Raw genomic sequence first — 27939 nt, forward strand, 5'->3', positions numbered from 1 at the left:
AGATCTGGGAAGAACAGTTGGGATGGCTGTGTACTTGTCCCCAGCCACAGCAGCTGCCCAGGGACAAGCATGGAGAGCAGGAAGATAGTTGGGTGGAATAAGATGGGGATTTTGCCGGCTTCTCTGGTGGCGCAGTGGTTGAGAGTCCGCCTGCCGATGCAGGGGACACGGGTTCGTGCCCCGGTCCGGGAAGATCCCACATGCCGCGGAGCGGCTGGGCCCATGAGCCATGGCCGCTGAGCCTGCGTGTCCGGAGCCCGTGCTCCGCAACGGGAGAGGCCACAACGGTGAGAGGCCCGCGTACCGCAAAAAAAAAAAAAAAAAAAAAAGATGGGGATTTTGCCAGGTGAGTATGACACAGTGAGAGAGGCAAGGGAGAGTATACAACAATGGATCACAGAATATAAGCCTGATAGAGAAGGAAGTAAGAACATGAGGGTGTGAGTGATCATGAAAAGTAGGATCAATAGATTTAATCCCTGCTGGGGTCCACAGGCATGTTGGAGTTGGGGTAGCAAAGGGAATGAGCTGAAAAGGCGGGAGATGGATGTCACAGGATGGGATGCCCAGAACTGGGAATATGAAGAGAGTACACGTGTTAAGACCACAAGAATTACTGATCAAGTAGGGTGGGCTCAAGATGATCAGAGAGAGGAGGTCAAGGCAGGAGCTTCCCCATCAGTGACTTCCTCAGGCCTTTCTGAACTTCTCTCACACAGCCTGCATTTTATGGCTAATCTTCCGTATTCTCTAAGTCATTCCTGCCAGTGAAAATAATTCATACCAGTGTAAATGATTTAACCTAACCCTCTTCACTCTTTCAGTTAAACAAATAAACACAAAGCCTGATGACCTAACTAATCTTTAATGGATGGAATATGAACCCCCCCCATTTATATCATTTCTTAAAATTTAGAGAGAAAAATAAGTGGAACTGGGATGTTTCCACTGTCTCCCTGCAATCGTTTGGCCATCAACACAAGCATACGGAAACACCGTGCTGCTGCTTTGAGAGTCACTTGACCAAAATGGAAAATATTCAAAGGCTATCAGAATTTCTTTAAAATGTAGGCTTATTTTAGAAGACACAATCCTCTTAAGAGGTATGCAATATTCAATACTTAAAATAGAAATAAAATGAAACATCCCACTAAGAGTTCTTCTTAGGCCAGATTTGGTTTATTCATGTTTTATTCCCACATATAAACTATCTTGTATGTAACTGAAACTTAATATATATTTGCTGAATAAATGGCAAAGAATTTATTCGGTAAAAAAAACTAGCCAAAAAAGAAAAATGCTCTTATTAAAATTGCAAACTTACCTATTGTTGTATTTTCACCACTGTGTTTTATAAAGAGTTTATATTGAAACTCTTTTCTAAAATGTTCACTGGCTACCCATCACACAGAATTCAAAGGTCCAAATGCCTCTACCTAACATTCAAGGCATTTCGTAGCCTGCTTCCACCCCCCCATTCTCAATGTACTACATCTCAAACCACACAGAGACAATTGTCAAAAATATCCTACCACTCTTGCCTCCAAGACTTCACTCAAGCTGCTGATTCCCTTTCAGACACATACTTCCAAACCACCAAAATCCCATCTAATCTTCACCAGCTCAAGTATCACTCCTCTCAAAAAAAAAAGTTTCAGATCCCTGCCATGTTGGAATTAATCTCTCCTCATCCTATATTCCTGTATTACCTTGTACCTTTGTTAGAGCATTTATCAGTGATAAAAGCCTAGCCTCTTACATATTCAAGTGCAAAAAAACTGCCTTTGCTTCTCACACCCAGCATAGTCCTTGCACTACCATAAGCTGATGTTAACTCAAGGGACATTTACAATGGAAACAGAAAGCATTTAACTGGCCCTTTCCTTTTTCTTCAGAAGCTATACCTTGGGATGCAATGTATACCCATCAAGATTAAAGCTACAATAAGGTCCAAGTCAAAGATATATAAGTTGCTACACCATTCAAGGAAAGCAGAACCAAACGAAGACATCTCTTTATTCTTGAGACAGACAAATAGATTTTTCCCCTAAATTGTTGTTCTCTTTCTGAAGGGTTAAAAACAATCAAATCTTGACAGTGAAATAGCATAAAAAGTGCCAAGTACAAGGAGGACAATAACTTCTTAATGACTAGACTGCAACAATCATTTCTGTCTCTTTTGAATTGAAAGGGAACTTAACCTCCAATCTCAGTGTCAGGCATCTCCAACTCCTCCTCATGGTGGTAGTTAGAAGAGAATGCACTGAACATGATTGCTTCAGAGGAAGGTCAATTTCTTTTGTTTTCTATCCCTTTTACCACGCAACCCCCTAACCCCCTCAAAGAAATGTGAAAACCCTAAGATAAATGCTGGTTGCTTCAGAGGAAGGTCGATTTCTTTTGTTTTCTATCCCTTTTACCATGCAACCCCCTAACCCCCTCAAAGAAATGTGAAAACCCTAAGACAAATGCTGGTAGGTAGATGAAAGAACACCCATTTTTGCGTACTCTAAACAGCAGGTACAGATAATGTGCTTAACAGTAAGTGTATGAACTCTCATCTGGGAATTTTCAATTTTGCTTATATGTATTATCACAATAAAGTAAAACCTGTCCAGTTTTTCCCAAGTGCTTGCTTTGCTGATAAGAAGAGAAGAGAATAAAGGAAGAGAAGGAAGAAAAGAAAAGAAGGCAGATGGAGAGGCTGTCAGGGCATCCTGCAGAGCTGACATAGCTCCCCTGCTAAGGAGCCTTGGCCAAGCCCACCCCCAGAGCAGGACGGAAGGTGAAGTCCACTGCCCCACACCAGAAAGAGGAAGTGGCAAAGAGCATTCCTCTCCCTGCCTCTCCCCAACCCCGCTGGGGAAGCACTCTGAATGTGACATGTATTCTTCCTCAGCTGGCACAAGGCATGGACTAAAGAAAGATATACTGCATAAAAATCCATCTTACAAACTTGAGCCTAAGACAGTGCATTAGATTCCATAAATGGTGCATTACATTACAAAAAATGTGTGTTTCACCATATGCTTCAAGATCACCAAAACCTGTTTTTTAAACCAATTTGCTTGCATTTAAATTTTAATACTAGGGAAACATTTTTGTGCAGGAATTTTTATTTTTCAATTCCTATCCCTGGGCAGCTAATTTTAAAAGAATATAATCAAGTTATATTACCTAGAAAGAAATCTGAACATTTACTTTTCCCGGTATGAGTGCTGGTGTTTTGTTTATTTGAAAACACAGAACTGAAACTGTCAGTTACTGAACTAAGGCTATATCTCAAGCATTTCAATCTTCATGTCCCATTTCTTTTCAGGTGAAGGACAGAGGCAGCCATTATTTTGTTTGCTGTTTATTTTTGTTTTGTTAAATTTCTCAACATACTGGAAATATCCACTGGTTTGCAACAATATGGAAAAGTTACCGTATGAGAAAAAAACTCCAAGAATAGAATATCACAATTCTTGAAACATCAACAGTAGAAATGTTGGTGAGAAAATGTATTCTTTCCTTCTAATTTCAATAGCAAAATTAGTAGAAAAAGAAAGGGAAAACATCCTATTGAAACTCACAGGGAGCACACACACATCTCCGGGAGCAGCTCAAGGTTCAGAAGACACTAGTACCTGCTATCCTGGTTAGAACCCAGTTAATGGGGAAAGAAACACCCCCTCATCTAAACAGAAATGTCTTTGGAAGTACAGAGAAAGGTAAATATCATGTGATATCACTTATGTGTGGAATCTTAAAAAAAAAAAAGATAAAAAACAGATGCACAGGTATAGAAAATAAATTTATGGTTACCAAAGGGGTTGTGGGGGGCAGATAAATTAGGAGTCTGGGATTAACAGACACACACTACTATATATAAAACAGATAAACAACAAGGACCGACTGTATTGCACAGGGAACTATATTCAATATCTTGTAATAACCTATAATGGGAAAAAATCTGAAAAAGAATATATATATACATATATCTATATATATATACATATATATATATATAGGTATATGTAAAACAAAAAGAAATGTCATTGGAATACAGAAAAACAGAAATTAGTTAAGGCACGAAGCTGTGAATCTCACCAGACACTATAGAAAAGGTTATGTCCAAGCATATTGCCCTTCAGATAGAAAAGTGAACAACTTTGCACATGGGTTTTCTGTACCTTCAACCTACTCTATTTACACATGTGAAAGTGCCTTTCTGTTTTGATCCACTGTTTGGCTGAGGTATTTGCGTTCCTTCTACAGTGAATTCCAGGGCTCTGTGGGCTCCTGTAAGTCTACTTCAGAGAAGAGCAGCTTGCAGGAGCACTGCCAGGAATGCAAGCACCATGTGCACAACCTGCAGAATAACCTGAAGACAGATATGAGCCCTATTAACCTGCTTGTGGGGTCCGGAATGCTGCCTGCAAGAAGTGACAGCAAAGCTGAGACCCGAGGTGTATAGGGCTCATCAGACTGGGGGGGGAGGAGCACCATTCCCTGCTCCGTGCTGTAACGAGGTGCAGGACGGCCAAAAGGGAGGAGCTGGAGTGCAGCAGGAGGAGGAATGGGGCTGGCAGGTCTCAGGATAGCACCTTTCAGGCCCCTCCTCGGCTCTGCCTGCACCTTGAGAAAATCTATTTCCAAAAGTCACCTTCCATCTTCCTGTTTGTCCCAACTTCCTGGGAGAAACCTTAGAAATGGAATGGCTGGCAAGGCATTTCAGGACCAGGTTCCTAACTTACTCATTCACAGCCGTTTAAAGTAGGAACCTAGGGCTTCCCTGATGGCGCAGTGGTTGAGAGTCCGCCTGCAGATGCAGGGGACACGGGTTCATGCCCCGGTCCGGGAAGATCCCACATGCTGCGGAGAGGCTGGGCCCGTGAGCCATGGCCGCTGGGCCTGCGTGTCCGGAGCCTGTGCTTCACAACCGGAGAGGCCACAACAGTGAGAGGCCCGCATACCGCAAAAAAAAAAAAAAAAAGTAGGAACCTAACCCATAACCCCAGACCAAAGCAGGGGTGAAGCCCTGAAGAAGACTCTCATCACTAAGACCCCAGGGAGGGCCGGGCGCAGCACTTCCTGTCTCAGTGGACCATGTCCAGCCCCTGCCACTGCCGTCCCTCGGCACCTACCATCCTATGCAGGACCAGAGGCGGCCAGCTACGTCATACGGGTTCATAAACACACCTTTCAAATATCTCCAAAGAAGCCCCACAACCAAAAAAAAAAAAGATTTTTAATTAAGATTCCAGATAAAATAAGTTATTTTAGAGATCCAAGAGATTAGTCAAATCCCCCCCCTTTTGCTTGAAATATGAACGTTTGTATAAAACTGCTAACATTATTAAACAGGCCTGATTTATCTAGCACAGGGAGGTAGTGAAATACACCATGAGAAGGGTGGGGATGAATTTCAACTATTTGACACTCTTAATTCCATCCGTCCCTAATATACTTGCTTTCTTTCTTTACTAGGGTACGCGATACATCAAAATCATTAACTAGCTTAATGGCTCACAGTCATCACTAGAAATATTAGATACAGTTATATGCACTCAGGGATTACTGATATTTATACTTCTGTTTGAAGCTGAAAATAGGTAATTTACCCAAAGCCTCAAATCTAGCAAGTGATGTAACCCCTGATTTATCAGATTCTTCATCTCGGATATTTTCTAAAGCGCCGCTCTTGTCTTTTTACCTCCATTTAAGCACTTCATCAACATGTTTTAATCCTCATTTGTGCCGCTCTGCACTTTAATATTCCCCAACATAAAATGGGGGTAGTAATACTACCTATCTCATATAACAGTTGTTAAACTTAGATGAGTTACTGTAAACTTTTATGCCTGACACAGAGTAAACACTCATTGAATTTTAGCCACGGTAATTACTAACGACAAGAATGAGAGGCTCTTTACGTGGTGCCACCTCTCAAACTCGCCTGCTGAAGTACACCTAATGGCAAAGAAGAAAAGCTCGTAGCCTCACGCAATCTGAAGGTACAGACCAAGCAGCATCCCAGATGTGCCAAATTTCCCTAAATTATCCAGTTTTATTTTAGATACCCCTGTAAAGTTCACATTCTGCCTCAAATTATGTCAATATTTGACTTTCTTTTCAACTAATTTGCTATTAAGTAGCATCGAGGGATTAACTGGAGGTGCACCCTATTAAGGACATTAATCCACTATCTCTCAGGTAATGCCAGTGGTACACTTGTTTATTTAGTTTGCAACTTTTTAAAATGTAATTCCAATCTCACCGTCTTTTCCTTCATGGTAACCAGCAATGGTGTCCTGCTTGGAAAGTCCTCCTCAACCCAAAGATCAGATAAATATTCCCCTAAATTTTCTTCTAAAATGTTTAACGTGTGAAATATTTCAGCCATACAGAATTTTGTTTGGATGTGAGATGGAAATCTCAACTTATTTTCCCTCACTTGCCCTCCAACCTCACCCTCTTTTTCTCTGTGGAAATTACCCTAAAATGCTGAAGGTTTTAAAATATAAGTACGAATTTCATTCAATATAAGTACTTGTTTCATTAAATGGTGTACAAAGATTGCTATATAAAAAGTACAAACGGAAACTTACTTTTGAGTTTTAATTTTTTTGTGTGAAAGGATTTTTAATTTTATTTCAAGCTCCTTCTTGCTTTTCTATTCTGATTTATGTTGCTCTTTCATATCTTATAAAATTTACCCAAGGTCTTTTACCTCAATTTTTATTTGCGTTTTTATATTTTTTAATAAAATTATTTATATTTAAGGTATGTTATTTTATATAAAAAAATTGAAGAGCATGCTATCATTTTGGAACAGCATTTAATAGAAGAAATCTTTGAAACATCTCACAGTGGCAAAGATCCATCCACATCTCTGGTGATTTTTCATGACCACCGCTGAATACCTTGAGTTTATCAAATTAAATTTCTATCCCCAATGCATTAATGCCCCTGGATGTGCTAGAGCAGAGAGTCATAACACATCCAGATTAATGATCTGTGGGAGTAAAGAAACCTGTTGCATGCTCGAGCCTTTTTGTGTGGACCAAGCGCGTAGAGAGGGCAAGCGTTGATCTTTGCAGCTCTCTGTCCCCTTTCTCCCACCTGCATTTGTACACCTGCTCTCTTAGCCAGAGCCACAGAATAAAGGACATCCTTCCACAAATGTAGAGCCAGAGTTGGACTAAGAACAAACCCTACTTCCTCTGGGTGTTCACATATCCAGCAAATTAAAGAATTACATTTTCTTACTTATAAATACTCTCAAGTAGAGTTTTGCATTTTCAAAATCTTTCATCGTCTTGCTTTATTTTAAAGAGAAAGAAAGGGATCAGCTGGGGACGGGGGGATGTTTTAGAACAGGTGTCTCAACACTGAATCTTTCCCCCAGATAGTTTCTGTTCCTGATGTATGACAGATAAAAATTTATCCTAGAACTACAGTCCTTTGGTATGTTCTGGACACAGCCAAACGAAAACCAAAGAATAAATATTTTGACCCATTTGAAATCCCTCAGAACATGGATGATAAGAATGCATCCCCATGTTGGGTACCTTCACAGTTTATTCTGAAAGACAGTTAACATGGCATGGCTGGTGTGTATTTCAATGATAGCTGCCCAACAGTGACATGGTATTTTAGATCTGCACCCACCACAGGTGTAATTTCAGAACAAGGAGCCCTGGCTTACAACCAGTTCCTGGGGCAGATCTGGGAAGCAAAATGCAGAAATGCACTGATGGTCACTGCCATGGCACAAAATTTGAGAAGATGGGGATCCCAAACCGCTTTTTAAAGTTTAATAAATGTCAAAACCTCATGAGATATAAGAGACATTTATTACATGCCCTGTGTCGGTCACTATTCCAGAAATTTATATGAATTACCTGATTTAGTTCTTACAACTAACCTATATGACATGGTATTATTATCCCAAATTATACATGTCTTGTCCAAAATGATACTACGTACAAACAACCAACCCAGGATTCAAGCCCAGGGAGTCTAAATTAAGTGTCATCTCTTCACATGAAGACTACTTCCTCGCCTAGGAATCTCCTGCGGTTCCTGGTCACGTGTTTTGCTCCTGGTTCTCTGTAAATAAGGGAGCACAACATGACAGGGTCTAGGCTGGATCCTTCCACTGAAGCCCTTTCCCAGCAATACTCCCCAGTTCAAGTCCACCTCACCTTGGGAGAACAGGATCTGCAGGGACTTACACTGCTACTTTGTCAGCATGTAAGTTTCCTCCAAATAAATACATTTGTGCTGAGAGAGAGAGAGAGAGAGAGAGAGAGAGAGAGAGAGAGAGAGTGTGTGTGTGTGTGTGTGTGTGTGTGTGTGTTTGGGGGGGGGGGCATGCTCTCCCTTTGCACAGCAGCCAAACTATACAACATGTAGGAACCAAACCCATGAACAGCTTGCAATAGATTTGGGGGAATTATAACTTCATTTCACAAAAGAAAGCATTTCAATTTGATGATATTTTAGGCTAAATGCTTCCTACACATAAAATGAGCATTTCTTTTAAGAAACAACTAATCTAGAAGGAATAAAAACAAGAGTATAAATACCCCTTCCTACATTAAGTTACATAGATTTTTATCATCTTCTCTTCCATATAAAACATATCTATTACAAATTCATAATCAATAATTTCTTCTATATCTCTATATGTCAAATTAGGTCAAATGCTATGAGGGAAACCCACTCATTCCAAAGGACTTTGCAGAAAAAAAATTGTGAAGAGACACTGCTCTCTGCTGGTGAATGATACACACTGTCCGTGAATCTTCACTTTGAGAACAAAATAAAATACATTAATATTTAAGCACCATAGTCCATGAAACAATTTACAGAATCTGCTAGTGAGTTTGGATTATATGGGAATGACAAACACACACCTGGTATATGCCTTAAAAAAAGCCATTATGCAATTTCAGGCTTTTTTACTACAACAAATACAGAACACATATTCTATCTGAAAATAATTTAAATGCAAATTTCCACTTTAATTCTTTCAACAATTGTTTGAATGTGTATCAATGTTGTTTATTTCCATTTTGCAATCAATGAGGAATGTCATCTTAATTACAGATCAAGCAGTAATTACAGGATAAAGTTTTAAACGTTTTAAAAGTACTATAAGGGGCTTCCCTGGTGGCACAGTGGTTAAGAATCCGCCTGTCAATGCAGGGGAAACAGGTTCGATCCCTGGCCTGGGAAGATCCCACATGCCGCTGAGCAACTAGGCCCGTGCGCCACAACTGCTGACCTGCGCTCTAGAGCCTGTGAGCCACAACTACTGAGCCCACGTACCACAGCTACTGAAGCCCGCCCACCTAGAGCCCGTGTTCCACAGCAAGAGAAGCCACTGCAAATGAGAAACACGCGCACTGCAATGAAGAGTAGCCCCCACGCGCAGCAACTAGAGAAAGCCCATGCACAGCAACCAAGACCCAACACAGCCAAAAATAAATTAATTAAATTAATTTAAAAAAAAAAAGAGTGGTGACCTCCCAAAACAACACTGCAAGGGCTGAGTCACTTAAAAAAAAAAAAAGTACTATGAGCATGTATAGACACGTATATTTATCACCTCCTCCTTCACAGTGAAATTTTGGTTACAAGCTAAATATCCTGAAGCAGAGAGATTTCAGAATATCTCTACCATGTGCCTATGAGACACATTTAGACATCAGACATTAGGGCTCTCCATACAAAGATACTACTGAAAACTATAAAAAATAAACTTATTGGATATTTTTTAAATAGCACAAAATAATACATGAAAGCAATCTTGTTTTAAAAAAAAGAAAGAAAGAAAAAGAAAAATGTCTCCAACAACACAGAAGTAGAGTGCATAAAAGGTGAGGGTCCCTGCTTTACACACTGCAAATTCATTCCACTGGCCAAAGGCCACCATAATTAACTATATGAATCCTTTCATTTCTTCTTCTATTTACATTTTTTTAAAGATTGTTTTTAAAAACATAGCTTCAGGGCTTCCCTGGTGGCTCAGTGGTTGAGAGTCTGCGTGCCGATGCAGGCGACACGGGTTCGTGCCCCGGTCCGGGAAGATCCCACATGTCACGGAGCGGCTGGGCCCCGTGAGCCATGGCCACTGAGCCTGCGCGTCCGGAACCCGTGCTCCGCAACGGGAGAGGCCACAACAGTGAGAGGCCCGCGTACCGAGAAAACAAAAACAAAAACAAAAACATAGCTTCACACTATACAAAGCACACATCAACTAGCGTTTTGTTTTTTACTTAACAATATATTTTGGAGATCTTTGTTGTATCAGTACATACAGATGTTTTCCACTATTTTTAGCAGCTGCACAGTAGAAATGCAGGGCAGTTTTTATTTTTGCCAAACTAACATTTAGAAGCAACTTGATTTTAAAACCCACTTGAGTCTATAACTGTACACAATTAAGTACATAAAAACATGTAATGTCAACCCTTTTCAGTGACTCAAGGAAAAATCTTTAAAAACCAAAAGCTGTACCTATACAGAGGGAAAATGCATATCATATATTTGAGTATTCATATGTTTTTTACAATGCAAAAATATTCTCCTTATAAAGAACTATCAAAATCTCATAAAAATAATAAGCATGTAACCCTAAGAATGACATTCTTTGGCAACCATATAGCATCCCATTGATCTTTCCTCATTATATGACTTCTTTTAAGCCACAGCTAAAATCCCCAACTGAAAATACAAATAACTCTATAAATAGCATCTTTCCTTGAAGTTCAAACTTCCTCATCTTTATTCAATAATCCATACAACTCCAGTGATTAGTTCTGCTGTGGGGCTTAAACCATAACATACAAATGGCATAAAATAGGCTAGCTTTGTCCTCCTTTCACTTAGTTATAAATTTACTCTGAAGGTTCATTAATGAACAGCACAGTCACAAACACCCAAGCTGTCATTATGCTCCTTCCTATTAAATTTACAGAAGCACTTACTCTACTGTCTGCACATCTCTACAAACAGGCTTTGTAAAAACCACACATCTAGATCGGAACTGATCTTTATCAAGTTTCTCCCCCCTTGCAAACTGCCCAGTCCCAAAGAGTTTATCATCCTCTGTTAAATGTATAGCTTAGTGAATGAATGAACATTCAATCTATAGTTGTGTCTTGACTGTGTTGAATACCCATTTCCCTCTGTGTCCTATTTCTGTTTCCCCAAGACTGTAATTTCCTTACTGATTGCTTTTCCAGCGTTTAACTCAAGTCAAGACCACTGTGTTTGGACTAGATTTGATTTCATAGTCATCGCATCTGGGAATGGCAGGCAGAGAAACACTTTCCCTTGACCCCTTGAGACAAGATAACATGTCCTGCTCTGCGAAGATGAATCCAATAAGAAGTATCTATTAGAACCTAGGGGTAAGACGGGAATAAAGACACAGACCTACTAGAGAATGGACTTGAGGATATGGGGAGGGGGAAGGGTAAGCTGTGACAAAGTGAGAGAGTGGCATGGACATATATACACTACCAAACGTAAAATAGATAGCTAGTGGGAAGCAGCTGCATAGCACAGGGAGATCAGCTCGGTGCTTTGTGACCACCTAGAGGGGTGGGATAGGGAGGGTGGGAGGGAGGGAGATGCAAGAGGGAAGAGATATGGGAACATATGTATATGGATAACTGATTCACTTTGTTATAAAGCAGAAACTAACACACCATTGCAAAGCAATTATACTCCAATAAAGATGTTAAAAAAAAAAAAAAAGCATCTATTTAACAGATGTAGGTCCAGGGAAGAGAGATAAGCAAGGACACAAGTAACAGAATAGAGCTGCCCTAAGAAAGGCTTCATGGGAGAGAAGGGATACTAAGTTAAACTTCGAAGGATGTTAGAATTTCTGCAAGCTTTTTCAAGACATCTTTCCACATGTAATCAATAATGTATACAGTGTAAAGCTGTTTAGGGAAAAGAGAGCAATAAAGCAAAGCTGAAGCATAAGAGGGTAAAAACTGGGCAGTGGAGCTGAAAACTGTAGGTCAAGAACCTGGAAACAGTAAAGACCTCCTTATTCAATTGCACAGACAGAGGAACCAGGGGAAAGACATCCTTATCCCTATGAGGTAGATAGGACATAATCTGACCTAAAACCTCAGAGACTCCCACAAAGTGTGACTCTCAATCCTCTGTTGCCCTGCAGTTACTAGCAGTATGAATCTTAATACAAATGACATCTACAATTTGCTGCAGGAACAGAGTGGGAATTAGGAAGGCTACGTCTGTTCCACTGTCAATATTCGGAAAAAAGAAGGTCCAGGTGGATGTATAGTGGCAGCTAAGAGGAAAAAAGGAACACTGGCTCAATCCTTGGGCCATAAGCAAACATTGACTCCTGTAAATAAAGACACAAAAAATACTCCAATACAATTTAAAAGCAAACAAACTGGGAATAATGTTTGAGGAAAATAAAGCCAAAGGTTCTTATCCTTAATTCATAATAATATTCATAATAATATTTTGAATATTAAAATATGAATAGAAAACATAAGGAATTTTAAAATTTTTAAATTTTAATTTTTAAAATGAAAATAAAAAATAAGGTTATGGATTGACATATATACACTAATATGTATAATACTAATAAGAACCTGCTGTATAAAAATAAAATAAAATAAAATTCAAAAAAATATGATTATGCTTTTTCTTTAAAAAAGGAAAATTATTTTAATAACAATCTCAGTGTTGGCAAAAAATAATTTTTTTGTGACCTGTGAGTAAAAATTCTGGAAACAATCCGACAAACTGTATCCAAAAACTATTTGATTCAATAATTACCCTTCTCTATTACTCAGCTATAAAAAGAAACAAAATTGAGTTATTTGTAGTGAGGTGGAGGGACCTAGAGTCTGTCATACAGAGTGAACTAAGTCAGAAACAGAAAAACAAATACTGTATGCTAACATATATATATGGAATCTTAAAAAAAAAAATGGTTATGAAGAACTTAGGGACAGGACAGGAATAAAGACGCAGAAGTAGAGAATGGACTTGAGGACACGGGGAGGGGGAAGGGTAAGCTGGGACAAAGTGAGAGAGTGGCATGGACTTAATATACTACCAAATGTAAAACAGATAGCTAGTGGGAAGCAGCCACATAGCACAGGGAGATCAGCTCGGTGCTTTGTGACCACCTAGAGGGGTGGGTTAGGGAGGGTGGGAGGGAGATGCAAGAGGGAGGAGATATGGGGATATATGTATATGTATAGCTGATTCACTTTGATATACAGCAGAAACTAACACACCACTGTAAAGCAATTATACTCCAATAAAGATGTTAAAAAAAAAAGAAAAAAAAAGAATCCTTAAACAGAAAAAAAAAATTACCCTTCTAAAATTATATCTCTTGAGAAAAAAGAGAATTGGACAGCAATGAATTCATAAAGCTCTTTACTACACTGTAATCTGTAATACTGAAATGTGTAAATAACCAAACTCCATAACAACAGGTAAACGGTTAAATTAGGGTACATTCATAGGATAAAATACTCAGCTATTTTTTTAAATAAATTTATTTATTTTTGGCTGCGTTGGGTCTTCGTTGCTGCGCACGGGCTTTCCCTAGTTGTGGTGAGCAGGGGCTACTCTTCATTGCGGTGCGCGGGCTTCTCATTTGCCGTGGCTTCTCTTGTTGAGGAGCACGGGCTCTAGGCACGCGGGCTTCAGTAGTTGTGGCATGTGGGCTCAGTAGTTGTGGCTCACAGGCTCTAGAGCACAGGCTCAGTAGTTGTGGCGCACAGGCTTTGTTGCTCTGCAGCATGTGGGATCTTCCTGGACCAGGGCTCGAACCCATGTCCCCTGTATTGGCAGGCGGATTCTTAACCACTGTGCCACCAGGGAAGCCCCTCAGCTATTTTAAATAGTATTTTTGAGAATGCTGAAGTGGCATGAGAAAATATTCAAAACCAATAAAAATATAAGCAAATGTAAAATTATATATTTGATAATATTCCAATTTTTAAAAAATATTTTTATATGCATGACAAAAAGCCTGTTTTAGGGAAGTGGGTCCAAGATCTCATCAAACTGACTATGCACCCACAGTATTCAGGATAACTGGGGCCTCCTCCCAGAAGTCCATCACAGGTCATTATACAGCAGGTAATTAACAGATGTTGAATTAAACTTAACGCCAGTCTTAAGAAATCTGGTGGACACTGATTAGTGGTTCCAGGCCTTCTGCTTCAGAGACAGACACATTGAAGCAGAAAGTCCAGAACCAGAGTTACACTGAGGACGACTTTGTCCACAGACCCTATTAAGACAATAAGCAGCTAGGAGCTGAACACATGATATCCACTGAAGACAATCCCTTCTGTAGTGGTACCTGTTTGGCTTTATCCTGTGGAATTTCCTTAAATAAGAAGCACCATTTACTTCAAAGCTTAATGATTATAAAGTCTAGGAATTATAAAGTCTGATTCAATCTGCTATCATGTCAATCAGTTCCAGAAGGTAAATGCAGAATATAAACAGGGGGAAAGGGGTATCTCTTAGAATGAACTCAGTCCAAACTGCATTATATCAATCTAATAAAAAGTAAACTCTTATTTTACTTTGTGCTTATTGAAATTCTAGGTTTGTAAACTTCCCAACCTCAAAATGTTTCTTTGAAAACACAGAGAATTGCATCGCCCCAATTTTCCTGGTAAGTAGCTACATCAATTACTCAGTAACGGAGTATGGACTTCAGATTCTCCACTGCACAACTCAAAGGGTGGATATTTCTAGAAATATGGATCTGAGCTTCCATTTCCTTGTCTTCACTTTCACTTAGGCTGCTCTGACAGGCAGGATCACCGATGAGAACAAACCATAAAGTGGTAAACGGGACCTGTGAAGGAATCTGTGTTCACTTTTCAGTCCAGCCCTGAGTGGCTGAGTACATCACAGACTGACTTAACTTTGCCACAGACACCTTCCATCTCTACTGAGGTGCCACAGACACCTTCCATCTCTACACAAATACATCTGTGTAGTAACTGGGCAAAAAAGCACCATGAATTGATCATAAGGCAACTACACTACAGAAATGCCTTTTAAGACACACTGCTATAGTGTAAACCGTGTACAAATCTGAGAACAGCAGTTTATCTGAGAGGCCTTGGTCAGGCTTACTCAAACTAAACACTTCAGGATCTATGATCCAGCACTTATTCAGAGGTGCTGAGTGTAAACAGCACCAAAATTCAAAAACCTTCCTAAAATTCTCTCTAATGAAATGGGAAATACTAAAGTATGAAATCACGTTTTCTAAAAATTATGACCATGTACCCAAATGGATGTGGTTTTAGAGACATAATCTAGACATTTCAAAACTTAAACATCAACTCACTTACTAGAGCCAATGAGAGGGAAAATATGTAACAGAGAAGAGTTTCACACAGGAGCTGAGCAGGGTTTGGATTACTGCTCTCTTGGTTATCTTTCCCCTCATCTCTGCCTTCAATCCCCTGCCAAGACAGCCTCCAATGTGTATCTTTATTGGCAGATTTAATGCTACTTTTGTTCTTCTTCAGCTCTACTCTAGCATCCCCCCAAAACAGAAAAGTTTGCACTTAACTTTTTAAATATAGATTGTATATGCTCTTTGGTTGTTTGCTTTTAAGAATGACATAAAATTAAGAGATATTTTAAGCACCATCTGCTCTCTTGAAACAATGGGCAATAACTTCCTGATTGTCTTACTTCATGTACGTGTTTTAAATCTAGAGTGTCCTTTATGATTATTGCAGTTGGCATTTTCTTATTTTATGTAGCCTTTCTTGCCTATATCTGTACATAGCAACCAGGCTGGGTTTTATCTCCCCTTTCTGCCATTCCTATTTCAATTTCCCATTATCATATAACTGTTGACAAAAGTCATTCAGTTACTTTTTCCTGTCATGTCTTCCAAATTCACTGGGATAATCCTTTATGAGGACACAGAAATGCAATTCTAAAGGAACTTATTAAAATTTATTTAACCAATCCAATCCTTCAAATATGAGGACACGGTTAGAAATGCTGTCATTCAGTAAAACAGAAACTATGATGGCATTAACTATCTCCCAGTATTAACTGCGGTAGAATAAGCTGAGATGCTGGTGCAGGCAGGGCCCGTCAACAAAGACAGGGCTGGAAACGTGCAAGTGCTCCAGGTCCACCTAGCCTTCTGCTCTGCACGGGGGAGGTGGGGGGAGGGAAACAGAGCAATGAACTAAGGCATTCGTTTTCAAAGTCCTAATTTGTTAACGAGATCTGTGCAATGAACTCTTATGCACTACTGTGGTTCTACGATGGCCCACAAAAAAAATCCACGGCAAGCACCTGTCCTACTCTATTGGGATAAGCTAGAAGATTTTTCTAATAAATATTTACACTCTAAATGTTTTACTTGCCATAAATGAAAGATGTATTAAAAGGAAAGCTGTTTAAAGACATTGGAAAACAATGTGAACAGCATTGATTAACTTTGTGTAAATTTTTTAAAAGATAGAGACAGATATATGCTAATATTTTTGAAAGGATATACAAGGAGTTGTTAAAAGGCTTTACCTTTAAGGAAGGGACTAGAAAGGATGCCATTAAATATTTTTCTGTACTCTAAGTTTTTTGGCCATGGACATATACTAATGTTTTATACATTTTTGTTGTTGTTGTTGTTGTTGCAGTACGCGGGCCTCTCACTGTTGTGGCCTCTCCCGTTGCAGAGCACAGGCTCCGGACGCGCAGGCTCAGTGGCCATGGCTCACAGCCCCAGCCGCTCCGCGGTATGTGGGATCCTCCCAGACCGGGGCATGAACCCGTGTCCCCTGCATCGGCAGGCGGACTCTCAACCACCGTGCCACCAGGGAAGCCCACTAATGTTTTATACATTTTAACAACAGGTAACAATACAAAGAGTCATCATGATTTCCTTTCAAATAATTTTCTGTAAAATTAAAAGGATTCTAGTACATGGCACACCATAATTTACTCAATGATTCCCATATCATTGGACATAATAGTTATAATTCAAGTTTTGCTGATAAAACTAGCACTACAACAATCATCTTTGTAAGTGTACTTTTGCCTGCATTTCCAATTATTTCCTAGGAGTGTAAGAAATGGATCAAAGGGCATGGAGATGTTGAGGAGTATTGATACACATTACCTACCTGCTTTTCAGGATACTTATCCCAATTACACCACCACCAACAGAAGTACAAAGTGATCAGTCAAACAAGTACATTCTCAAGAGTAATGGGAGTTTTCCTTATGTCTTTACTAATATGATAAGAAAAAAAAATCCTTCAGTATTACTATGAATACTACTGAAGTCTGAACAATTTTTTAGTTTTCAAAGAAACAGGTTTTCATGCTATTTCAATAGTCATCAGAAGAGTCCAATTTTTTGTTAATTAATACTTAAAATTAAAGGACAGAATACACGTTCCTGAGAACTGGGAATATAAGAAACACTGAATATTATGACTAAGCCGTATAAAAATATAGTTTATGAAAATTTAGAAAGTTGCTGGAAACAACCTATTCTTTTCTCTTAATTCACATATGTATGCAGTATGTAAAAGTCATGTCTGGACGAGAGTCAAACTTAGCAGGAATCTACAATGTCCATGATGGTTTTCTTTCCAAGAATTTACAACACATGGTCTTTCGAATTCAACAGAGGGCCCAAGAGACACAGTATGTTTTTGAACACATAAGCAACAGCTCCTTCAAATGTCTCCTCTTGGCAATCTGGCCCACAGAACTCCAAATGCTGCCCTCATTTTGGCAGAAAGTAAAAGTGAATGAATGTGAGAATTCAGTAGAAATATATAAAGCAATCCATCTGCCCAGCCTGCTGTTAGCACGTATGCTGCAAATACTATCCCCATAGCCACTGTTTCTCAGCACCTCAGGCCTGAACCCCACCAGTCTTCCCCAAGTAGTATTAGGGAGTTCCCTGACTTAGAAATGACCATGATGAATGGCTTTTTAAAAATGTACTCAGTGAGAGAGGCATGGTGCTAGGTGCCTGCCCCCATTGTGGCCCCCATCCTGGTGAGGCACCAGTTAAAGCCCTCTTTACAGGTAGGAAAACTATGGCTCACAGATGCAGGTTACACAAGTACCACACACAGAACCAGAATTCTAACACGGCTCTGTGTGATTGGGTTGGGTCTTTGTTTGCTTGCACTCAAATTAGCCATCAAAGCACTTTAACTAAGGAAAGAAATACTCTGGAGATGGAGCAACAAACACTTGTATTTCTGACAGAGTTATGAAAAATAAAACACTGGCCTGCTTTCTCCAGGCTTTGATTTTAAACAGAAGCCTTTCAGCTCTCTAACCTGGTGTCCAAAGCATGGGCTTTAAGCTAGGTCTGGTCCCCTTAAGATCGCAGGCTGGAGACTTCAGTGCTTCCTTGTCCTCATTTAGAGAGACGAGTCTCCCATTACTCTCCTAGGGCAAGCTGGCGGTTTCCTCTATTTCTCCACCAATCCTACCCTCCTTTCTATTTGGCCAAGATTGGCCCACTGATCTGATCCATCATCGCTGGAAAAGGAAACGGGAATTCTCTTAGACCAGCCAGGCCCACCACTGAGCCAAGGTCAATTCCCCAAACTGGAATTCTGCAAGAAAGATGCAGAGGAAACACAATCCTAACCCACCACACATCTATCCAGTCCCCACCACAACTCTGCAAGCCTCCTTACAGATTTAATTTCATTTATTTTTCAGAACAACTTAAAGAGGCTATAATCTCCATTTTACATATGGGAAAAAGGCATTTAAAGAGGTTAATTAAGTACTTGCTCCAATCACACAGTTAGTAAAAGGAAAAGGCAGAATTCAAGTCAGAGCCTGGCCAAGCCTTGAACTTGTCCGCCTTCACTGCACAACAATGCCTCCCTAATATATGAGGAAAATGAAGCTCAGAAGAATTACATACAGCCTGAGAGGGATTCAAGACAGTCTGTTAGTCTCCAAAGTGTCAGCCGCCTCCACTACCCTGTGTCACGTCAGGAGTGATCCTGATGGCAATACTAAGCAGATCATGGAATCTCAGTAACTACTTGAGCTATATTTCTAATGAAGCATCTTGAAGGGAGATATAAGATATAATTAATTTTATAAAGCTAACTTTGATATTATACATGGAACATAAGGCATGCTAAATTTTTCTGCTTTAATGTTTTTCTAGCCTTTTACTAAAAGACTATAAAATAATAGCAATGTTGGTAAAATACATATGTACAATCCTCATCGCCAAAATACTGCTAGTTATGATTATAAAATAGACAGTTCCCCAATATTACGATTTTATTTCTTCATATTTTTAACAACACTAATTTGAAACTTCCCTTACTTAGCTACTTATTCATTGGTCATACTCAAGTATGATAAAAATCAAAATATCAGACAGTAAGAGAAACAAAACACCATCATAAAACTGCACTCAGCATTATAAATAAGCAAGAGGCATACAAGTATCGATATTGCTCTCACTTAAGGACAGCACTTGGCAGGATCAGCAAACTGATCAATACAAATGAAAGACAAAAATAATGCCAGATGGAATTAGCTGTGAGCACTAAATATCACAGATAGAGCCACAAGGAATCAATCAGTGCTCTAAGGTATCATGTTGGAAATCATCCCTCCAGAGTATCTGGAATGTCCAGAAGATACTCTTGCTTTACCTTCCTCGTTGCAGAATGAGGCAAAAAAAAATATTACTAGGCATAGTTTGTAGGGAATAAAAGCATAGTAAATTTAAAATGCTAGGCATGGCTGAAAGAGGGAGAGAACCAAGCACTGGGCTTCTATATGATATCAGACTTTTTTAGGGTCTGCCTCACTGGGGGCACCTTTCCTCTTTGAATTGTCTAACGCTCTGATTCTTCTAACTGCGAAAGTGCGGAAACGTTAAAACAGTAATAGAGATTAATCAGGGGTTTCTTCACCCATTCTTTATTCCCTTTGATATTTAAATATCAACACCCTGTTCAGCTACTACCGTCATTACTTTCAACCTTCTGCTTGAGAAGGGGCTCTGGTGAGAGAGTGTTCCGGGGCTGCAGCCCCCGTGGGAATTTCCGGGCTACAGTTCTGACAAGCGGTTCTGAAGAGAGGTGTGTTCACGCTTTCTATCATCTTGCTCACAGCAGAGGGAGGATAGACTGTGGATCCACAGATTAAAGTCTAATTATTGCCACCGACCTCAGTGAAATCCCATTAAAGCTCTCTTTTGATTCAAAGAGGTCACAGCAAATGATCAAGTAGGCAAGATGCCTACATCAAACTTCAAACTGGGCATCTGCACATGCTGCTTTTGTTCAATCAGCAGAGAACAAGTATCTTGAAGGAAAGGGAACAGTGACCTTGGTTGGCATACCTTATATAAGAAGTCCTAATTCACACGTAGCTCTTCTGTTGAGAAAGAAAAATCACTATGTGGCTAGGCCAAGGGTTCAGACCCCACCTGAGGAATTTTCCCGAGTCCTCCTATAACTAGCTTTTTCCGTAAGTTACAGCATTGAATCAAAAGATTATATAGATCTTTTGAGGGAGGTACTGTGTAAGAACAAACAATTAGCAACCAGATCATAAAGTTATCAAGTGAATCCTTGTTAGGATTAATCACTAGCAAGCGGTCGTCCCCATATTCAAATCCAGCCCCACTAGCTACAAACTGTGCTCTCTTTACCCCTCGCCATGCTGCCTCCTAATCAACATGTGGACATTTCCACCACAGCTTTTGAATAAATTTAGGAACAGGACCACTATTTCAACAGTACAGTCTTAGCAAGGCAAAGTGATTTTCCCAAAGAAAATCAGCTTATTGGTGTGAGAAGAACTGACTTTATTTTAATGGTCCATGTTTCCTTTTTCTTAGGTTGTCCGAAAACCTTCCAAATCGATCATTTCCCTTCCTGCTATGAAATCTTAGGCTTCATCATCTGAATTGACGTGATGAGTTAGGTTGTAAAAATGGATGTCACAAATGGACTGGAAAGCTTTAGGTTCTCAGAAGAAAATTTTTAAATGTGGTAAATTTATACATTACATTTATATATAAATTGCATTTATAATTATTTTGGTCTGTTTGATAGAGCTGCCAGTGAACCTTTAGCTGAAATGTAAAAAAGAAAACATCAACCCAAACAACAAAGGCCTATTTAATTCACTAAAGACCACTGGTTCTCAACCCAAAGCATCCAGCAGACTCACCTAGGGGGATTTTTAAAATGCAAATGCTGTACCCCTTCACCAGAAATTCTTATCCTATTGGTCTGGGTGGGTCCATGCTTTTAAAGCTCCCAGGGTTGAGAACAGCTGCTGTAGACTCTAAATGTGGATCGACTGACCAGACAGAGACCACACATGTCTTGTTTACTACTTTCTTAACTGAAAGCACAGGGCCCAGCACATAACAGGTGCTCTCCCAAAATGACTTTCCATTTACTTTCCTAGCTTCCTTATGGTTTGGGTTGGCCATGAGATATAAAAGTTTTTTCAGGTAGGGTTCAAGGAAAGATTTTCCTCCCAGATAGAGGGACGAGGGTGAGCCACATTTTTGCATTGTCCCCCTCCTTCCTCCTTGGAAGAAACAACGTCTGCAGTAAGCACAGCTATAGTGGCAAGCTTGCTAATAAATACCCTCCCACGGAGGAGAATGAGACAGAAGGAGGGGAAGAGCATGAGACCTCATGACAGTGCTGAGATACACCAACCCTGGGGCCACCTGCCTCCGAATCCCTCAAGCGAGGAAACCACCCCTTACTAGATAAACCATTGCTTGTCTTCTCAGTGGTAGTTGCAGAAGGAGGAAAACACAGTAAACCCTGTGTGGGAGAGAATGAGAAGCTGTGGGGAACCAGGAAATCTGTTTGTTATAAATGCTGGGGGTGCCCAGAGCCCAAATGATTCTCCCATTATCCCTCTGTTCCCTTGAGGGGCTGGCCAACCTGCTTCCCTCAAATACTGCCAAGGTGTTCTTCCCACTACTCTCCTAGAATTCTGGATCACCACTGACCAGAATACTCACTCCCAACTTCTACCGTCTTCTCCAAACGTTTATCTAGGACACAGCCTTTTACGGAATTTTTTACTATGTTTACTGTTATAAACACTGAAAAAAAAAAAAAAAACATGGAAAAGGCAAAAGAAATGGTAAACAAAAAATTCCCTAAAGCTTCAAAAAGTGCTTCAATAAAATTAGGTCCCTGATAATCATGAAATATGTCAAGGTAGGAGCATAATAAACTTTGTTCTGATTTTCTACATACACACCTTTTTGTCCAGACTGATGCCTCAGGATCCCCCTCACTCCTCAAAATGAAGAAGGAAGTAAAGAACCTTTGTTTTTCCCCAACTTAATCAAAGAGTAGGGTGGTCAAAGCCCGAGAGGTAACGATGGGCTAAAAAAGAATTCATAAGTAGGTTGATCAACAGATCATAAGAATACAGAATAAAGTGTCCACTGGCTTTAAGAACCCAAACAAAGACAAATGCCAGAGAGAATCACCACCACCTGGTGGTGATTGTCAACTACAGCTTACGTGGGACAGGATCATTCTGAAGCCTCATGTATCTTAAAAGCGATCCTACAAATCACATACTTGGCTGGCACCTGTTTAACCCACCACATCCAAGGAGATGAATCCAGAAGGATATGGGGCACTAGGGGGCCAACCTTCTGCCTCTAATCTCAACCTCACCATCCTCATTTTAGGCATCATCCCAACTCCTTGGTTTGAGAAAGGGGGCTAGTAGAGGACAGAAGACATGCATTATCTCTGAGACGGCAAGAAGTAACATGTGTGAAGTGCCCTGCACAACGCCTGGCGGATTGTGAACAATGTCGGCTACTACTATCAAACTAGATGAAAGGAGAATGGCTTAAAGACAAATTAATTTTTCTCAGTATAGGGTACACATTATTCAAAAAGCCAATTTACTTTTTTTTTTTAACGTATTGAGTTAACTAAAGCCTCAAAAACAGATATTACCTTGATTTCAGGTTAGCAACTAAACATCAGTGTCATAAACCATATACCTAGTTCCATTCAAATCCCATAATCCAGCAAATTTAAATTAGCACTGAATGAAATCAGGCTCCCTATCTCTGAGGACTCAAGCCCCAAATATCTCTCCTGCAGACACAATATATACTAATCAATTGGCTCTCCTAATAGTCTACTTGAAGTCTCAGATTTTCTGAATCCCACAACTCAATACTTCATCAGAACAAAATGGGGACATAATGTGACTATTTTCTTTCTTAATACCTCTTCTTGATACATAAATACTAACTTCCCAGTTAGAGTACAAACTCCTAAGGACATGACTTTGTATGCTTCTTTTTCTCTACATGGTATTTTCTCTTCTTTCCTTTAAGCTCTGTAAAAAAGGCAGAGGAGAGTCACTCATCAGCACTACTATGTTGTACCGCCAGGACCCAGGACATAGAGACAAAGTAGAGGTAAAAAGATAAAGTGCAGAATATAAAATCACTAAACTCCCGAAGTTCATATTTTATATGCCATACCAGACACTTAAAATCAGAATGCCAAGAACTGTTAAATGAGCAATGTGCAACACTGTCTACATTTTCTTTCCTTCACAAGCTGTAAGAATAGAGAAATGTCACTACACTGGTATTCTACAATCCAAAGCATATTAAAATATAACCTGGAGACTCACTGTTAAAATGATTCCTGATTACTTTAATAAAGACCGCCCAAGATTAAAGATTTTTTAGGACAACTGCTACCTGACTTAGGAAAAACCAAATTTAATTTTAGAGAAGGATTGAAATATAAAATAAAATGAACCCATATCATGGTTCTTGCATGAAAGACAATTTAATAGTTGAAATCCCTTCCAGATTAAAAGGAAATCAATTTCAACATTCTATCATCTCTTTTTAAACTTGTTCAAACGTTTGAGAATTCAAATGTCCGAATGCTTTAAAGTTAGATAGTGAAGTAATGCTCTTGGAGTTCATAAGAGAACATTCCCAGCTCTGCAGTGCAATTTTTCAACTTTCTGGCATATCATGTTAATAGATTATCACTTAAAATAAAATTAATGTAAAATATGAGATATCATTTTGGAGTCACCAACTATTACCTTTCCTTCCAAGAAGATAATGTTATTTATCATGCCACAGATAAGTCTCTCATGCAGCACACACTGTCATAAATACACTGCTTCTGATGGTGTAGGCTAGATATGACTGTCCCCCAGACAATGATTCGTTTTTACTCAAGAAAATCAGTACAGTAAATAACTTTTCTTCCCTTAGAGACAATCATAGTGCTGGAGGCTGCTGCAACACAAAAACATAATATCTTCACAAATGTCTCCAAACAGTCAAGCTGAAAATCTAAGCCAAAGTTTCATTTAACAGCCTGTCAGTTTTCTGATGTGAAGCTAATGAATGCAGTGGCAAACAAATCCATCAAACCTAACATCAAAACAACGGCACTTCATCCCACCAAACGGAAAAATGAAATACAACCTGCAGGCCAGCTCTCTGATCCGTCCTAGCTAGGAAGCAGACCTGTGAATGCCACCACAGCTGCTGCACAGAAGTTACCACGGACTCCATTTCACCACAGACAGAAAGAACGTTCCAGGAACAGAAAACATTCATCTCGAATATACAGCAATATCTTAGTTCAACTGCTATGCAATCTGGTAGATATTTTTAAATCTCTACTAGAAAAAAATATATAGTGTTTCACTCTAGATTACTCTGATATTCAAAGCTAGAAAAATGCCTAAAATAACTGGATGATATGTTCCACTCATACTATAGCTTTGCAAATGGAGGTTTATTAAAAGCCCTTCTGCTCTTTATAAAAGCTCCTTGAAGACAAAGAAAACAAGTCCTTTTGTACAATCACGTAGCACAATTTCTGTTCCAGAGAAGAAACTCACTGGGCACTCACCAAAGCTGAACTCTGCCTATAAGTAGGCATATGGGTACGTGGCCACCTGGAACATTCCTCTCAATTTTTTTCAGTGAAAAACCTTAATTCTGATAAATTAAATGGGGGGGGGGGAATTATACAACTGCTTTCTTAGGTAGGTGGGCCCACTTAAGGCAAGGCCCTTCTCTTCTGGAGTATCATGCAGGATTTGGCTTGCTATATTTACTAGGTCAAGGCAAAAAAGAGCTGAATGATCCTAAAGAGAAGAGAGGGAAAGATAGAAACAAGAGGAACGGCAAGGCCAAGGGCATTAGCAGGAATTTTTAGAAACAAGGATAGTCAAATTAAGTTGCTATCATGGCTCATTTCTACCTATGTCTGTTACCTAAAGACCTTCTCCACAATCTAGGCACAAAAAAAGCCTTATGTGAGAGGTGAGGCAGTTTGGGTAGATAGTATAATAAAGAGCCGTCTGGACTAAGTGCTAGAATACAGGGAACATACCGACAGGCAGTAGAATATCCACATAATAATTATTGTTGTTATTATTATTATTTAGTTGAGAATATCAAAGGTTCAGGAATTTGCTGAAATTTGGAAGACGAGTATTTGGGACCACCACAAATAATGGCATGGAAGTTCTAGTCAATGTTAGCTATACTTTAAACAAAGAGAAGGTTTCATGAACCAATACCACATACCAAAAGGTCAGTAATACATTCAAAGGAAATCCACAGAAACCCCATCTCCTGTCCTGCTCCAGAGATGCCACCAGAGGTCAAGTAGCCAACAACAAAGGAAGCAGTCCTGGATCCCTTGCAGTGCCAACTCTACCCTCACTTCTGGCTCCCATCAAATAGGTCAGCCTCCAAGTGATGAATTCACAGATACATACATGGTGCCTGGTATAAAGCAGACAAGCATTACCTGAAAAAACAGAGCTCTGTCCCCATCTACATTAAGCCACCTGAATGGCTTAAAAGGTTCCTATTAACCAAAGCCTGCTGGCTGTTAAACAAAGACCACCAATAATATCAGTGAACCTGGGGTTATCTTTCCAAAATTATTTTTTAAATTAAAAAATAACCTCTGGGGGACTTCCCTGGTGGTCCAGTGGTTAAGAATCCACCTTCCAATTCAGGGGACGCAGGTTCGATCCCTGGTCAGGGAACTAAGATCCCACATGCCATGGGACAACTAAGCCCACATGCCGCAACTACTGAGCCCGCATGCCACAACTACAGAGCCCACGCGCTCTCAAGCCCGCGCACCACAACTAAAGAGAAGCCCGCATGCTGCAACGAAAGATCCCACATGCTGCAACGAGGATCCCGTGTGCCACAACTAAGACCCGATGCAGCCAAATAAATTAAATAAATTAATTTAAAAAAATAACCTCTCGTTAACAGCTCTTGTCTATGTTATGAAATTAGAAATATTGGTTTGTAATATATGAAATATTATCAGTAGAGATCCTTCACTCTGCACCACGTTAATTAATTAATGCCACACCACAGATACGTTATCAGATGATTTTATATACTCAAATCAACATGCGACGGGTAAAGCAGATGTCATTCCCCAGTGCTTCAACTATAAAAAGTATGCCACTATTTTTTAAATTATCCCCCCTAAATGCATAACTCATTATCACTTGTGAAAAATTACTGTTTTTTAAATAGTTATCATTTAGAATGAATTGAAGAAGACAAAGAATTAAGACTAACCAATTTGGCCATCATCAAAGTTAAAAGTCTTTAAGTACAATTCATAATTAATTCACTATACATTACATTTGTCCCCAGCAAAACACAAAAACTGCCCAATTTACAAATTTTCCTAAGATTAAAAATTACACATGTTCACACACACACGTAAATACACACACACACAATACAGTAAATTCATAAGGTTGCCTAAAGAAACAGAACTTGAAAATCAATAAAAATATGTGTCAAATAAGGGATAAAAGACAATAAAATCTTCCCTCAAAATGCCATCACGGCACATTATAACGTAAGCAAACTTAATTTAGAATAGCCCAGAAAAACATTAATACTGAGGAATAAATTTAAGAAAGCCTAAGGATGTTTTAGTGAAACATTCAAAATTGTATCCAAGATTAGTTTCCTATTTTTATGCAGAATAACCAAAATTCATTACACGAATCAAAGTAGATCCTTTTTTTTTTTTAATTAATTTATTTTTGGCTCTGCTGGGTTTTCGTTGCTGTGCGCGGGCTTTCTCTAGTTGCGGTGAGTGGGGGCTACTCTTCCTTGCAATGCACGGGCTTCTCATTGCAGTGGCTTCTCTTGTTGTGGAGCATGGGCTCTAGGCGTGCGGGCTTCAGTAGTTGTGGCATGTGGGCTCAGTAGTTGTGGCTCGCGGGCTCTAGAGTGCAGGCTCAGTAGTTGTGGCACACGGGCTTAGTTGCTCCGTGGCATGTGGGATCTTCCTGGACCAGGGCTCGAAACCGTGTCCCCTGCATTGGCAGGCGGATTCTTAACCACTGCGCCACCAGGGAAGTCCCAAAGTAGAGTCTTAATACGTCACCATGTCAGTTATCAGTTGAAGCTCTCTGTGGTAGGTAGAATGCTGACACCCACACCCCCCACCCCCACTTGGTTCCACCCCTAACAGCAAAGATATCCATGTCCTAGTTCCTGCAATCTGTGAATATGTTATTTTTTATGACAAAAAGGATTTTGTGGATTGCTTGCTCTGAAATGTAGGGGACCAAAGCAAGGACCTGAGAGAGGCCTCTAGGAGCAAAGACCTGGTTGACAGGCAGCAAGGAAACAGGAACTCAGTCCTACAACTGCCAGGAACTGAATTCTGCCAACAATCTCACTGAGCAAGGAAGTGGATTCTTCGTCAGAATCTCCAGTAAGGAATGCAGCCCTGCAAGCACCTTGAATTTTGCTGGTTAGACCAATGTTCAACGTATAACCTACAGGACTAGGAAACAGTACAAGAGTAT

The 27939-nt window shown here is 39.7% G+C and overlaps 1 protein-coding gene across 7 annotated transcripts in view; it reads right to left on the reverse strand.

Moving 5' to 3' along the window:
• KDM4C (lysine demethylase 4C) overlaps positions 1 to 27939 on the reverse strand; it is a 400106-nt gene that overhangs the window by 252092 nt on the left and 120075 nt on the right. The window contains exons 9-10 of one of the 7 annotated variants that reach the window (XR_012332501.1): positions 14996 to 27917; positions 13210 to 14965 (exon numbers count right to left, since the gene is read on the reverse strand). The exons of 5 other annotated variants lie outside the window; for them this stretch is intronic. Coding sequence is in view for 1 of the 2 variants with exons in the window: in XM_033858105.2 (XP_033713996.1) it covers positions 27834 to 27917 (84 nt within the window). In the remaining variant the exon portion in view is untranslated. Of the gene's footprint in view, positions 1 to 13209; positions 27918 to 27939 lie in introns of those variants that run through there. One more of the 7 variants, XM_033858105.2, reaches the window with a different exon arrangement.

The sequence above is a fragment of the Tursiops truncatus genome, chromosome 6 (genome assembly GCF_011762595.2).
Source record: "Tursiops truncatus isolate mTurTru1 chromosome 6, mTurTru1.mat.Y, whole genome shotgun sequence".
In the NCBI taxonomy this organism is placed as follows: Eukaryota; Metazoa; Chordata; class Mammalia; order Artiodactyla; family Delphinidae; genus Tursiops; species Tursiops truncatus.